This window comes from Lottia gigantea, assembly GCF_000327385.1.
Source record: "Lottia gigantea unplaced genomic scaffold LOTGIsca_34, whole genome shotgun sequence".
Classification (NCBI taxonomy): domain Eukaryota; kingdom Metazoa; phylum Mollusca; class Gastropoda; family Lottiidae; genus Lottia; species Lottia gigantea.
The window spans coordinates 284,067-297,957 of record NW_008709146.1 but is presented as its reverse complement, the minus strand read 5'-3'; the positions used below and the strand labels follow the sequence as shown (position 1 = coordinate 297,957).

General features: G+C 29.7%; 2 protein-coding genes across 2 annotated transcripts in view; one reads left to right on the top strand and one right to left on the bottom strand.

The window, feature by feature from the left end:
- LOTGIDRAFT_232989 (hypothetical protein) overlaps positions 1-688 on the bottom strand; it is a gene marked incomplete at its 5' end in the record, with an annotated part of 6,014 nt that extends 5,326 nt beyond the window's left edge. Inside the window, 4 exons of the mRNA XM_009058414.1 lie at positions 191-250; positions 325-354; positions 415-474; positions 595-688. Coding sequence (XP_009056662.1) covers positions 191-250; positions 325-354; positions 415-474; positions 595-688 — 244 coding nt within the window. The remainder of the gene's footprint in view (positions 1-190; positions 251-324; positions 355-414; positions 475-594) is intronic.
- A 4,058-nt stretch (positions 689-4,746) lies between these two features.
- LOTGIDRAFT_162419 (hypothetical protein) lies at positions 4,747-12,402 on the top strand (the record flags this gene model as incomplete). The annotated part of the gene is made up of 6 exons (XM_009058413.1): positions 4,747-4,754; positions 8,490-8,642; positions 8,848-8,893; positions 9,067-9,156; positions 9,384-9,488; positions 11,587-12,402. The coding sequence occupies 6 exons, from the start codon at positions 4,747-4,749 to the stop codon at positions 12,400-12,402; spliced, it is 1,218 nt and encodes a 405-aa protein (XP_009056661.1).
- Between the last annotated feature and the right edge of the window lie 1,489 nt (positions 12,403-13,891).

The window sequence follows — 13,891 nt, the reverse complement described above, 5'->3', positions numbered from 1 at the left end:
ATGAGATTTTGTTGCCACTTTACATTGAACTTTTCTTTCCTTTGATATATGTGTTGCTGTCTGACATATTGTTTATGTGAAGCTCATAATTGTAACAAACCTAAAATAACACCTACCAATTGTAAAAAACCTAAAATAACACCTACCAATTGTAAAAAACCTAAAATAACACCTATCAATTGTAACAAACCTGAAATAACACCTATCAATTGTAACAAACCTAAAATAAAACCTATCAATTGTAACAAACCTAAAATAATACCTATCAATTGTAACAAACCTAAAATAATACCTATCAATTGTAACAAACCTGAAGTAACAAACCTGAAATAACACCTATCAATTGTAACAAACCTGAAATAAAACCTATCAATTGTAACAAACCTAAAATAAAACCTATCAATTGTAACAAACCTGAAATAATACCTATCAATTGTAACAAACCTAAAATAAAACCTATCAATTGTAACAAACCTGAAATAATACCTATCAATTGTAACAAACCTAAAATAATACCTATCAATTGTAACTAACCTAAAATAATACCTATCAATTGTAACAAACCTAAAATAATACCTATCAATTGTAACAAACCTAAAATAATACCTATCAATTGTAACAAACTTAAAATAGCACCAATACCAATAATTGTATTGCAATTTATAAAGAAAAACATATAGTTTGTCATGCTTGAAATGTTAAGAAGTCATTATCTTTCAATAAGATATTTCTTGATACATCAGTTTTCTGTCTAGATCATATTGACTCTAGAATGATATGAATGGGCTTCAATTGATTTCTGATAATTTGTAATCCTATCAGAACATGCTTTACTGCATACATCTATTAAATCTGACTTCTGTCTTAAGGTTTGACTTTGATGAATGTTTTAAGAAATATTCGTCTCTGAGGCAATTCTATATTTGATATTGGTGCCAATAGCTTGTTGTTCAAAATAGCTTGAAATTTCACATGAAAATGATAAAGACTCTCTTAACTTGTCAAGTTTTGATCGATCTTCTTCAAATTTGATGAATAAAGATTTTTAAATCTGAATCTGGCTTCTGTTTCTAATTGTAAAAATTGTCCATGAAAATTTGTCATTCATGTATGTGTAATAGTTGTTATACAAGACTTTGGAATAGAAACTCTGCCTCTGCATTGGGAACACCATTGTGAACTTGTTCAAACATAAAATGTATTTACCGGACACTAAACTTTAATTATCACTTTCAAAAGATTATGCCTAGAGTAAGGTAAGGTATTGACAGAGTAAAATAATGTACTTATGTGTGGGAAACTAAAAAATTATTAATCAATGATATTGAATTCTGACTCATTTATTACGAAACCTATTGATTAAATTATACATAGCATTGACACAGAATGTGGGAGGGGATTTTGTGGGAAAGATTCAGAACAACATTATAATTTTTTGACAGAAACTGGTCTGATGTTTTCTTTACATGACTTGGATATGAAATACTTATTGACACAGTTACTTTTAATGAGAGTTAAATCCAAGTACACTTCCACTTATATACAAAATTATAGTAGTCACTGAACAGAAGCAAGAACATTCTAAAGACCTCAAACTTGACTAGTAACTAGTTAACATGTTTCAGACATAAAATCCACATCAGGACATCTGTATTAGTAGACATCACTCACTGTTAAATTAAATTACATAGTTTCATATATGGGCAACACAAGATATTGTTAGTAATTAATGATTAAACACGAAGTTAATGACACTGGTACACAAATTAAATAAGGTATGACAGAATTAAAGAAACTTTAAAGGGATTCAGTGTAATTTTGAGTCAACAAATTCTGGAGACGCTATTTATTCTGCTATGAAAGGTTTCTTGGAATAGATATCAGAATTCTGGAATGTTGTTAATAGTTCTATCAAATATCAGCCTGACATTTAAGCTTATTAGTTAAAATAGTGATTGAGTACCAGGTACTATTTATTAGTATATAATCAATAGGTATTAATAAGTAATTTGCAAGACTGATTTGATTTGGTGGGTATAAAATGCCACAGGAGTCATTTTCTAGTAAAACATCTGTATGATTTTAGATCATAAGTCCAAATGTAATGAATGGAACATCAGTTATCAGTTATATTTACAGTGTTTCTGATGTGAGCTCTGTTTGGCTGTATTTGCTGGCATACAATCCAATCTAAACACTGCATCCTGTGATACAAGTATAGTGGCCATTGTCATGAAGTATATACCAGTACTAAAAATTGGATATAAGATTGCACATATATAAAGAACATACTGTCCTTATTCCCTTTTTCTAAAAGCAGAGCATTTAATACCAAAACATAAAACGTCTATTGTGTGTTCTGAATTATTTTTGCTGAGGTCAATTTCCACAGACGGTCATTTATGATAGTAGTATTAAATATATTGTATTATAATATAATATAGAGATTAGAATGTTTTATGATATATTCTATTGATCTTATAGACTACACTAGTTTTTAATTGAATATTTCAATACTTTAGAGAATGAATAGAGTGTTCATTAGGTCTTTATTCAGCCTTCTGTAATATTTAATGGTATTAATATTGATTTTCCAATATTAAGTTGAACATATTAGCTTAGTTTAAGACATTTTTGTGGTCTTAATCTAATTAACTAGTCCCTCTCCAACATGCTGTATCAAAAATAATCTTGTAAACAATCCTGTGTAACATGCGTCTGTACATGCAATGGCTTTTAATTTGATGAAATTACTCTTGTTTGGACAAACTCTTCAGGCTAAGATACATAGCTAAGTTGGTTGTGGATTCATTAATCCTTATTCATAGATTTTGGTTATCTTGGTTATAGCCCAAAACCTTAAAGTTCACAACCAACCATTCTTTCATGTCCCATATTTAAAAGTCTTCAAATAAAAATAACAGAAGTCTTATATTATGACAGTTGTCATAGAAGTTTATATGAAATGATAAAAAATGATATTGATGATAAGGTTTATTATGATGAAGTTAATATATCTGTTTCCTGTGTAGACAGAAGTAGATTTGTTAACTTATAAAATAGCGGATATAACATAGGATTGGGAATTCAGATTGCAGAAAGACTTCTTTGATTACAAAGTTTCCAGTTCCATTGCAGTGTTTGCTTATCAAACACTATCAAAATCAAATACAACCAAGGTTCTTCATATGATTGTATAAGATTGTGGCTTGGAATTGCAATAAGCACTGGCCATGCTGCTTTTGGTTGTTTTTGTTACAAATTGCAGCAAGTATGATATAACCACCAGCAGAAAATATTCAAAAATGAAAATTTATAAATTTATATCATAGAAAATGTCAAATAAAACTCTTTTTATTACCACAGCCTTTGCAAGTTTTATCAGCAACACAGTACATGTCTGTAATAAAAACCATCAGATTCAACTCTATATACTCAGGTTTTCTCTCACTCTCATTGCAGCCTGTCTGTTTCTACCAGACTGTTAGTCATCAGATAGATTAGACCTACAATGGATACCAGTATAGATAGTGTATGGTATTAGTCATTAACCAATAAAAAAATCATTTATTTTTCTAGAAAACAAGACAGGATGTACAGTAACAGATGTTATAATATATATACAGTACCTGTACATTCTTACACCTTTAATTATATTGATTCTTTCTTCTATAATGTTGGGGGCACACCAACGGTTTTTGGCGCCAAACGCAGTCTTGAGTAAAATCTTGTGTTCCTACGCATATTTTCGCCCTTTGGATGGATGCAAAACAGAGCAGATATGTGTTATATTCTATGCATGTGAAGAGATCCTTCAATCAGATCACACTGAAAATATCTAACTTTAAACCAAAAACCCTAAAACAGCCCCAAAACAGCCATAAATACTCATAATAGATTGCATTGATTCAGCATTTCAAACCAAAAGTTCCAAATACAAAATATGTAATATGGATTAATCATTTGTTTTTATCATAGATGGATTATTTATACTTCTATTTCTATCTTAATGAACAACTAGTCAGGCAACCAATAATGTCTTTTATTAGAAAAAAGAAAAGGGAAATTCATTTCGTAGGTCAGAAGTGACCTAGTTTCTAATGATCGTTAACCTACAACTAATATTCGTAAAAAATAGAAATATTATATAAATAGCATCAAAAATAGGTTATCTTTTAGATTGTTTCCAAAAATAACTGACAAAGTACAATTTTTATCTGGAATAAGAATTATTCTTGACATATGATATTACTGTGGTGATTTTGGAATCTACCTAATCTGAAGGAATCTACAAAAATCAATGTATCTTGAAATTACTTTGAAAATTACTGGGTCACTTTGACCTGTATCTTGATCTTGTCTAGAAAGAAAGTGTTTGATAAGGCTTAAAAAATATTCTAGTCCCTTTGATGTTGATAAATGAAATTATATTAGCAAGAATGATAAATACTACTTGAAATGTCTAAACCAGCAGGGTTGCTTTTTAAGATATCTCTTCTCATATGATATGAATAAGAAGAATTTGTAACCTAGGTTAGATGGCATCTGATAGCTCATTAAGGAAGTTAGATTTTTTTACCTTCACTGACTAGAGATAGAGACCATTAACTTCTTCAGTCTTCAAATTACTTTTTCTTTTCATCATCATTCTACTTTCAGACATCTTAAAGTGGACGACAGGACTGATGTTGAAAATCTTTTTTTTTTTCAAAATATTAAATAGCATGTAAACATTATATCTGCAAAATGTCAAGGTATTACAAACTTCATCTTATACCTTGATTGCAATAACCACCTTTCTTGTATCATAGAATGCAGCGATTTGATTGGATTGTATACCAGCAAATACAGCCAATCATAACCATCAACAAGAATGGTGGCTATTGCAGTCAAGGTATAAAATACAGTTCGTAATAGCTTGATATTGTGAAGATGGAAAACATGTATCTCAAAAAAATGCTGAAATACATAAGCAAACATTCGCCCATTGAATTTCTATCTGTTCTGCTTCCAGCTTTTAGTTTTGCATAATGACGGCATTACAAACAAAATTGTTTAGGTATATTTTCAGAAGTAAAATAACAGCAACCTTATGTCCTCAACAAATTTTGATTTATGTAAAATTAAGTCTGTTAGCCACTTTAAACATCTTGAATTACATTTAAAATGAACAAAAAACACTGCAGCTAGATAATTCTGTTATAGCAGATAAAATTACCACACCAGTCTCTCATTACTGTTAATGATTTATGTTGCATGGCAATGTTCAACCATCAGGAGAAATTTATGTGCATTACGTATCTGATAAGCATGTTAATCAAGTTGATAGGTTAAACTCAGGGGAAAAACCAAGGTTATTTCTAAATTGTAGGTTATTCAGTTAGGGAGGTGGGGTTTAAACAGAGGTTATATTTTAACTGAGTCTATTAAATAATTTTTCTCCTTGTGTGGTAATATAAAACATTGTCCATTTTGATATTTTTGTTTAGGCTATACTCAACAACAAAATATTCTTAGTAAGAGATACAGATGGTTTGTTGAAATAAGGAAGAACTTATTGAAGTAAATCAGGGGTTAATATTAGCACTAGCTCCGTCCCTAACCATGGACAATGATGCCAGGATTCCTTCTATCTGTTTTTTAAAAAACAGAAATATCAACCTACATGCTTAGATATGCTTAGATTAACAGATAATTTGAATTTGCATTAAAAACACAATATTCACCCTATATGTCATCATATTAGTTTAATGTGTTGAGTTAAAATCGTAGTGCATTATAAATTAGTACTTAAACCATATTTAACATTCCTGAATTTAAAAGTATATTTGTATATGGAAATCAGAAATGTTAATGATCAATGAAAAACTGTGATATGAGATAATGAATGTGTAAAATCTATTTAAATCTGTCTGAAACTGCCCTTATTGAGTATTATAATTCCCAATTTCTTTATCTAATCTAATAAGTTTATTAATTGTCAGTGAGTGCTGGACAGCACTCAAGATGTTCTTGAAAAGTAATTTGTGTGCTATATCAAAGCTGGATTAAGGTATCACACTTTGAAATTAAGATCAAGTCATTAATCAATAATGTAAAGTTGTAGGATGCATACAAACAAAACAAAGGTGGATTTTGAAATTCACTGTTAATTAATAGTGACCCCAGGGTTACTAGGTGAACATAAAAATATTTGGGTTTCTCAAGTAATTGGATTTTAATTGTATTATGACTAATTCTCAAAAGATAAAAGACTTCACTGACAGACACACTAGAGATTAAATAGAGAAATAATGTGGTTTCAAATTACCCTTTGTTAGTCTTTAGTGAAAGGTAATTGACATGCCAAATCATTGTGAAAAGATACCTTTATAGCTTCATTCTTTTAATCTTTTAAAGTTAGATTACCACTAAACATAAAAAAAAATCTGTTGATTAGATATCAATTAAGAACTTCTCAATGAGGTACATATGTTCAGTTCAGTTTTGAGAATTATTGACCTGTTAAGAAGTTATAGTTCTGTATATTATTCATGAAACATTCAATAAATGGAGTCTGCAGTAGTGGTCTATAATGAGATAAACAATGAAGTAGGAATCTATCTTGAAATCTGAGTTTCTTTTGAACAATGATTACCTGTGATTATAAAGAAGATGGGTTTGATTATAGATTGATTGAAATGTGATTAAAATGTTACCTGATAGGTTTTATTAGAAGCAGTAAAGATAGAGTGTTATCTTCCATTTTAACGGGTTAATTGCCTATTATACTGCCCATTAAACAAAGATTATAGAATGTGATTTTCTTGAATTCAACCTTCTTTTAAGTAATGTACATGATTTGTATTCAAGATGTTGCAAGGCAATAATTACTGTAGTTATACTAAGTAACTTTTAACTTGGTTACCTCATAAACTTTGAATGCATTTCAGACATGAGCTCAATCTTACATTTCATAATGAATAGAATTTGTTCAGAATACAGCATGTTAACAGTATTCATTCTATAACCTTACATTAGATTCTTTCAAGACTTCATAGGAAATAGGCTATTATTTCAATCTAATTCAAATTCAGATTTAGCTGAACATTTCATTTGATTTTTCTGTAGTATCCTCAATGCATCATATCAGACATTATCTGAGAAAATTCTTCTTTATATGTGAAAAATGTGGGTAATAGCAAACCCAGTTTCATCAATGGTATCAAGTCATTTGAAAAGGCAAATATTACCACTATCAATTTTTCTGAAGAACTGAATTATTAGCAGGGATTGGCTGATAAATCTTAAACTTGAAATTCCCATACTTGACTGAAGTATAGAACGTATTTGTAGCAGTTTATATTTTGAAAGATATTTCAACGTTAAAGTGGTATTATCTAGTAATCTAGACTGTAATGTGATGGTTTATGAATGGTATTTGATCTATAATTAATGGTTTTGAGAGATGATCTTTTATCACTGTAAATATTCTGGTAATTTATCACTGAAACTAATTATTTATTTAAAACATGATTAACCAGATTCAAACTTGATACCATTTCTCTGCTTTCTGGAATATTTCAACAGAGGTCAAAGTGCATGTGTCTGGAAGTTTTATTGTGCATCATTTGAAAATTTTTATTTTTTTTGTTTTGAATTAAAAGATAGATAATTAAACTCTTGAGGCTCTTGCAAACAATTAAAGAGATATATGTTTATCTAGATTATTCTAAATATTTGCTTTACAAGGGCATAGAGCTCAATTAAATCTATATTTATCATTTTTCAGAATTGAAATTTTATTATACTATTGAATTTCAGGAAAATGGGGTGTTAGATTTTAATTTTGAAAAGTAAAACAAGTTTCTGAAATTGAACCCCATCTACTGTCATTTAAGATAGCTAAATCTTAAGAGTTAGGTTAGAAAAGAGGAATATAGAATACAGGCCCATTTAGCAGGTTTAAAGCTGAATTTCTACTAGACATTGAATCTTTAAAGTTTATCTCACATCACCACAAACATATAAACACATTGCATTATCTCTACACATTTTCTTGCATTCTATCTCATATTCCTCTTGAAAGTTATTTTAAGAATTCAAATCAGATTGTAACTAGTTTATTTATTGAATCAAGAAAAAAGTCTCTAAAATTTTAATTTGTATTTAGGACACTGATAGCATCTATTCAAACCATTCCAATTCTCAGTCAAATGTTTGTGGCTCTTTCAATTCCACTTAAACTAGATTAAAACCATACCACTATCATGAAGATTTTAGATCAAAGCTGAACATTTTCTCATTATTCTCAATGCATCATATACATTATCTGAGAAAATTCATCTTTAGTCTTTCCTTGAAAAATAAAATCTCATAATAAATGTGACGAACACAGATGTTTGACTGGAAATTGGAATGGTGTGAATCTTGTTTTTAGTTTTACACTTTTAAAAATGTCAGATTCTTTTTGAATAAAACAATAATTTTATGAAATTTTGTCTTTTCAGATTATCTGGTGCCTCGCCATTTTTAGGTGATAATAAACAAGAAACATATCATAATATTACAGCCATTATTTATGATTTTGATGATGAATATTTTTCTGGAACCAGTGAACTTGCCAAAGATTTTATTCGAAAGTTGTTTGTTAAAGATGTCAGGTAATTTTTTTTGGGGTTTCCACTATAATTTCAGTTAATATATATTATTTACATTGTTTAACAATAGAAGGTAAAACCAATGCACAAGCAAACATAGCATTTCTCAATCAAATTGGCTCCTACTTACAATTACAATAATGAAGTATTGCAGCTTATGTTCATCAAAGAATAAGATTTTATTGCATATGTTATATTTTATTTTCAGAAAACGTGCCAAGGTAGATGATTGTTTGCAACATCCATGGATAAAGGTAGGTTAATTCTCACAATATGACTGTGTGTCCACGCCCATTTCACTTCTAAAATCCAGATGTAATGCAATTTTTTATTGTGATTAATTTAAAATTTGGCTGGAAATTTGCCTCATCTCTTGGTTAGTTAGTGATTAATGGGAGATAACTCAACTTATTTTCTTCTTTTACAGCCAAAGGAAAAGCAACATGAGGATGTGAGAAAGTCTGCTGTTATAAATATAGACAATTTAAAAACATTTATTGCTAGAAAGCGATGGAAGGTAAGCTTTTGATATTTGAGTTTTACCTTTTATAGTAAATTTTAGAAATGTATGAAAGTGACATATTGCCCTTTTGAACTACTTGATAGATTTTCAAAGAATTTTTGCATATGATTATCTTTAAAATCCCCCTCTTATGCATTTGGCATGTTCTAGTCATTTGATTTATTGAAAATAAGAATTCAAGTGTTGTTGAATGAGTTTTTTTTACCTCGCCTGTTTTACAGCAATCCTTACGAGTGGTGTGTTTGTGTAATCGTTTGTCCCGTAGTATACAGTTACGTAAAAGTCAAGACACTCTAGATAGTAGAAACACTCTAGCAGAAGAACCTGTAAGTATTTCTTTTACTATGATGCATCACCACAATACATCACACTTTTCACACATTAAAGGAATAGTTGTGTGCAATGAAGGAAATTTCTACACACAACATTGTCCTTTTGTATGAAATGTTTCAATGCATGTTTTAAAGCAAACATTTCAAAATTGTTGATATTTTTTATAAAAATTCACAGATTTTTGCAGCATGACTGTTATTTCATGAAGTAACACAAGTTACCTAAACATTTTAGTGACGTCACTTAAACGTTCAAGTGACATCACCTAAACATTCAAGTGACGTCACTGATTTTGAGATATGATCTGTGTTATTTCAAGAAGCATCGTATAGTATGCATCAATCATCATTGATATATCATTATATTACTATATATATATATTACAATAACATAATGTTGTTTAAATAGTGCTCAATACATCATTTATAGAGTGATATAGAGATACAGAAATATTAAAACAACCTGAAACATGTTGTTACTATGAGTTTCACACTGTGCAACTGACCTACTTCAGTCTGAGGTTTTATAAGTAAGGTAGCACTTGTTCTCTGTACAACAAGAAAGACATATTCTAATGTCTGCATAAATATATTACATACACACATTCAAATTAGATATTGTTCTAATGTAACAGTTAATTCAGTCACAGTTATTCCTGTACATAGTTTTTTGTTTCAAAAATGATTTTTTTAGCCCATGATTTAAGCCCATAGCTTCCAAAAGTAATTCTGGGTGTGTGATTAGTTGTATTCAGTGCAATACAATTCATGTGTTCTGGATTTTTTTTTTATATTTGTAAGAGTTACTTCCCTTTGATAACATATTCCAATGTTATTTTAATGATAAAAGTAAAATGGAAGTTCTCAAATTGATCCATCATATAAGTAACAAAATAAACCTCTATATCAGATTATCAGTTAGATTAAAGCACTTTTGGTCGCTTTATTGTATGAGCAGTTCTTTTGCCCTTCATATCTCACATTTCTGATCATAGTTATAATATTGGAAAATTAACCCTCTTGTACATTGTATCTATATCCTAAATATCATCAACAGCATGAAATGAGCTCTTGTCAACCATATATGCTTGCAGTATATATTTTACAGAATGTTCTAAATACCTAGATCTGTATAAAAGCCATTTCAACATAAACCATTATTTATAGTTTGTTGTGAAATATGATAAGATGTTTCTAATCAATTCAACTAAAGTACATGACATTTAGATTATCCAATAATTATTTACATTGCACTTAAAACTCAGGAAAACAAAAGAAAAGATATGATTAAATATCTAAGTGTAATTCCATAGTCATGGATATTATGAATTCAGTTTCCTAATTTATCCATTATCATGAAAATACAAACAATCGCTCAGGTAGAGGGAAGAAGATCGTTGTTTTTATTCAAGGAAGTTTTTCATTCATTCAGGCATGTATATTTTTTATTTTCTACTTTGGACACTTTATATTTCATTTGCAATGGTCATTTCACATTGTGTCACTAGTACTGCATGAAATTTGCATGGCCATTGTCCATAGTTGTTGTCTGGATTATTTGGTTGATGAGCTTAGTGGAAAACTACAAAGTTTAAAGAATTTTTTATTTTACAGCATACTTGATTCACACCTCCAAGTTACGCAAGATACAAATTCCGACCAAAATTTTTCAATGGAAATTATTGTGCTTGCAAGGTTGATTTAGAATAGACTAGTCAGTGGCATCTTGTATTACAGTTAAAGCATGGTAGATGAAACAATTTCTGGTCCTGCAAATTATTCATCCATATTCATCTTTTTGATATTGACCATAGCAAAAACAAGGTCATAGTGAGATTAGATATAATTCCTAGCATTGAAATTCAGTTTTAGATGAACCAATCAGAAAAGTTTTCATAATGACCCCAGAAGAAAAGCAACTCTAAAACTCCCCTTTGAACATAAAACCTAGTGTCATTTCTATGAATCAATAGGTGGAGGGGCCAAGGAATTCTCATTGGTATTTAAGAATTCAACGTAGAAACCCCATTGATAAAACCAACCAATACATTGTTAGGAATTCACAGTAATGCTCTGATTGTATATTTTGTAGAGAAAGAGTAACATGGCAAGTTCTAGTAGTTGGAGTGAAGATAGTTCTCTATGTGGAGAAGATGCATCATTAGATAGTCCTGTATTCTCAAGTCTTGATAGTCCTTCATCTCCTGGGTTTGATAGTCCTGCATCTTCAACATTAAATAGCCCTACAATTTCATCAACAGATAACGCCAAAAAAGAAAGTTTTGGTTCAACTACTAATACTAATTTTGCATCTTTGACTAGTAGATTTCGGTCACCCAACAGTGGCCTCTTACCTAAAATAACAGAAAATACAGCATTGACACCTATTGAAAGTCCAATCACCTCAGCTTTTGTAGTACCAGTTTCAGATAGTCTTGTATCAGCTACTGCATATATTCCATGTATATTGGATAGTCCACCAGTAGAACAGCCAGTGATCTCAACATCATTAGAATCTTCTATGTCAACAACATCTAGTTATTTTTCATCTAACAGTTCTGTACCTTTCAGAGCTGATGCTTTTTCATATGATGGTTCTAGAGAAGGCATTGTATCTCTTGATACTAGCCCTACAATCATAAGAAATCCAAAACTTGCATCACTTTCCAATGAAGATGAAATTGGTCCCAAATCAACAGCTGAGGTTCTTGTGAGCCCTACCACAATTGAGGATTCATGCAATCCTAAACCACTGGATGCAATTTTGAATACAGATAATCTAGCTGTGAATGGTCCTTCAGACATCATACCGACTAAGGCAACATCTAACTTGAAGAGTAAACCCCCTTCTGATTTTTATAAACCTACTTCTTGTACAGTTACTACAGATTTCCACTATACTTTTTGACCTGGTTTGGTTCTTGTGTCATCATCTGATACCTATACATCATACTATGGAGTTATTATCATACTATAAACTTTTAAAGAAAAGTAGGACATAAAACTCCATTGAAACTTTTCAAAAACCATTTCATTTCATAGTCTGTTCAACTATGTGTAATTTGAATAAGACAAGTTTCAACAGTTGAACTATTTTATTATAGTATCATATGAAATGATATTGCTGTAAGAATTTCTATTCAAACTTTTACCACATTTAAGAAAGGGAGCAGAATTTTATTGTGGAACCAAATTTTTATTTTTAAAACATTATACACCTTTTTATGCTTTAATTGTTGTTATACTCTGTATTTTGTTTTATCACATGTTTTATATTATCATATATTAGTTCAATATGCATTAAAATGACCATGCCCTTATATAATCTTTAAATGGGGTCCACTTTTATACTGCAAGCTAAGCTTTCTTACGTTGTATATGATATATATATATTGATCATTGTTTTGTTTTTTTTTTTTTTTCATTTTGACTTACCTTACATTGATGAGTAGGATTTACTGTTCACATGCTCAATGAAATTAAGATCTGGGAAATTCACTTCTATCAGCTACAGCTGATTGCTTTACTTGATTGAAGACAAACTCAGTTTTCATTCTGAAATTGGCAGCATGAAAAATATAATAAAATGATAATGGAAGATTATGAAAGAATGATGGATGCTTTAAAAACATTTTGATATCATTTTCCTGTGTCCTAGGGTATTCAACTTAGTTTATGATCAATTTACATTCTAGACAAAGTCTGGTACTTGCTGAACGATATATTTTGCTATACTTTATACTTATTGTGCTTTAATTGTTGTTGTTAATAGATATTGTTATGATATATTGGGGCAATATTATTTTTTACACTCAAAGAGTCAATGCTGCTCATTATTTTTTTTTTTTTGGATATTATATATATATTTTATGTAAATACAAATGTTTTTTTATGTAGGCACCAAAATGATGTGCACTCCGTCCTTGTTGACAATATAAATGTTTATAATATTCAATACAATAACAAACTATTTTCACTGTTAAAATAGTGCTCAATACATCAGCAATATAGAAGAATTAAAACATAACCTAAAAAACATGTTATTACACTATGAAATATATTCAATACATGTAGTTTGAAACTTTTAACTAGTTACTTACTATGATAGTTGTCGTCTAGCATACAGTCTCTGGTGGTTCTAATATGCCAGGTTGGAAGTAATATGCTTGTTTCAGACTAATTATTTTAGCTTATATACTTATTATCAATTGTTTGACTTGTTTTTGTTCATTGTAAATGTAATATATCCATCTTATTGTATAATCTTTAAGTATATACGGTATTTCAATATTTTGTAAGGACACGTCAGATTATTACTATTATGTTAGAGATTAATCTCAATATCATGATAACATCATGCAATGTCAGGGGGAATGATCAATTCATTGCATGCCAAG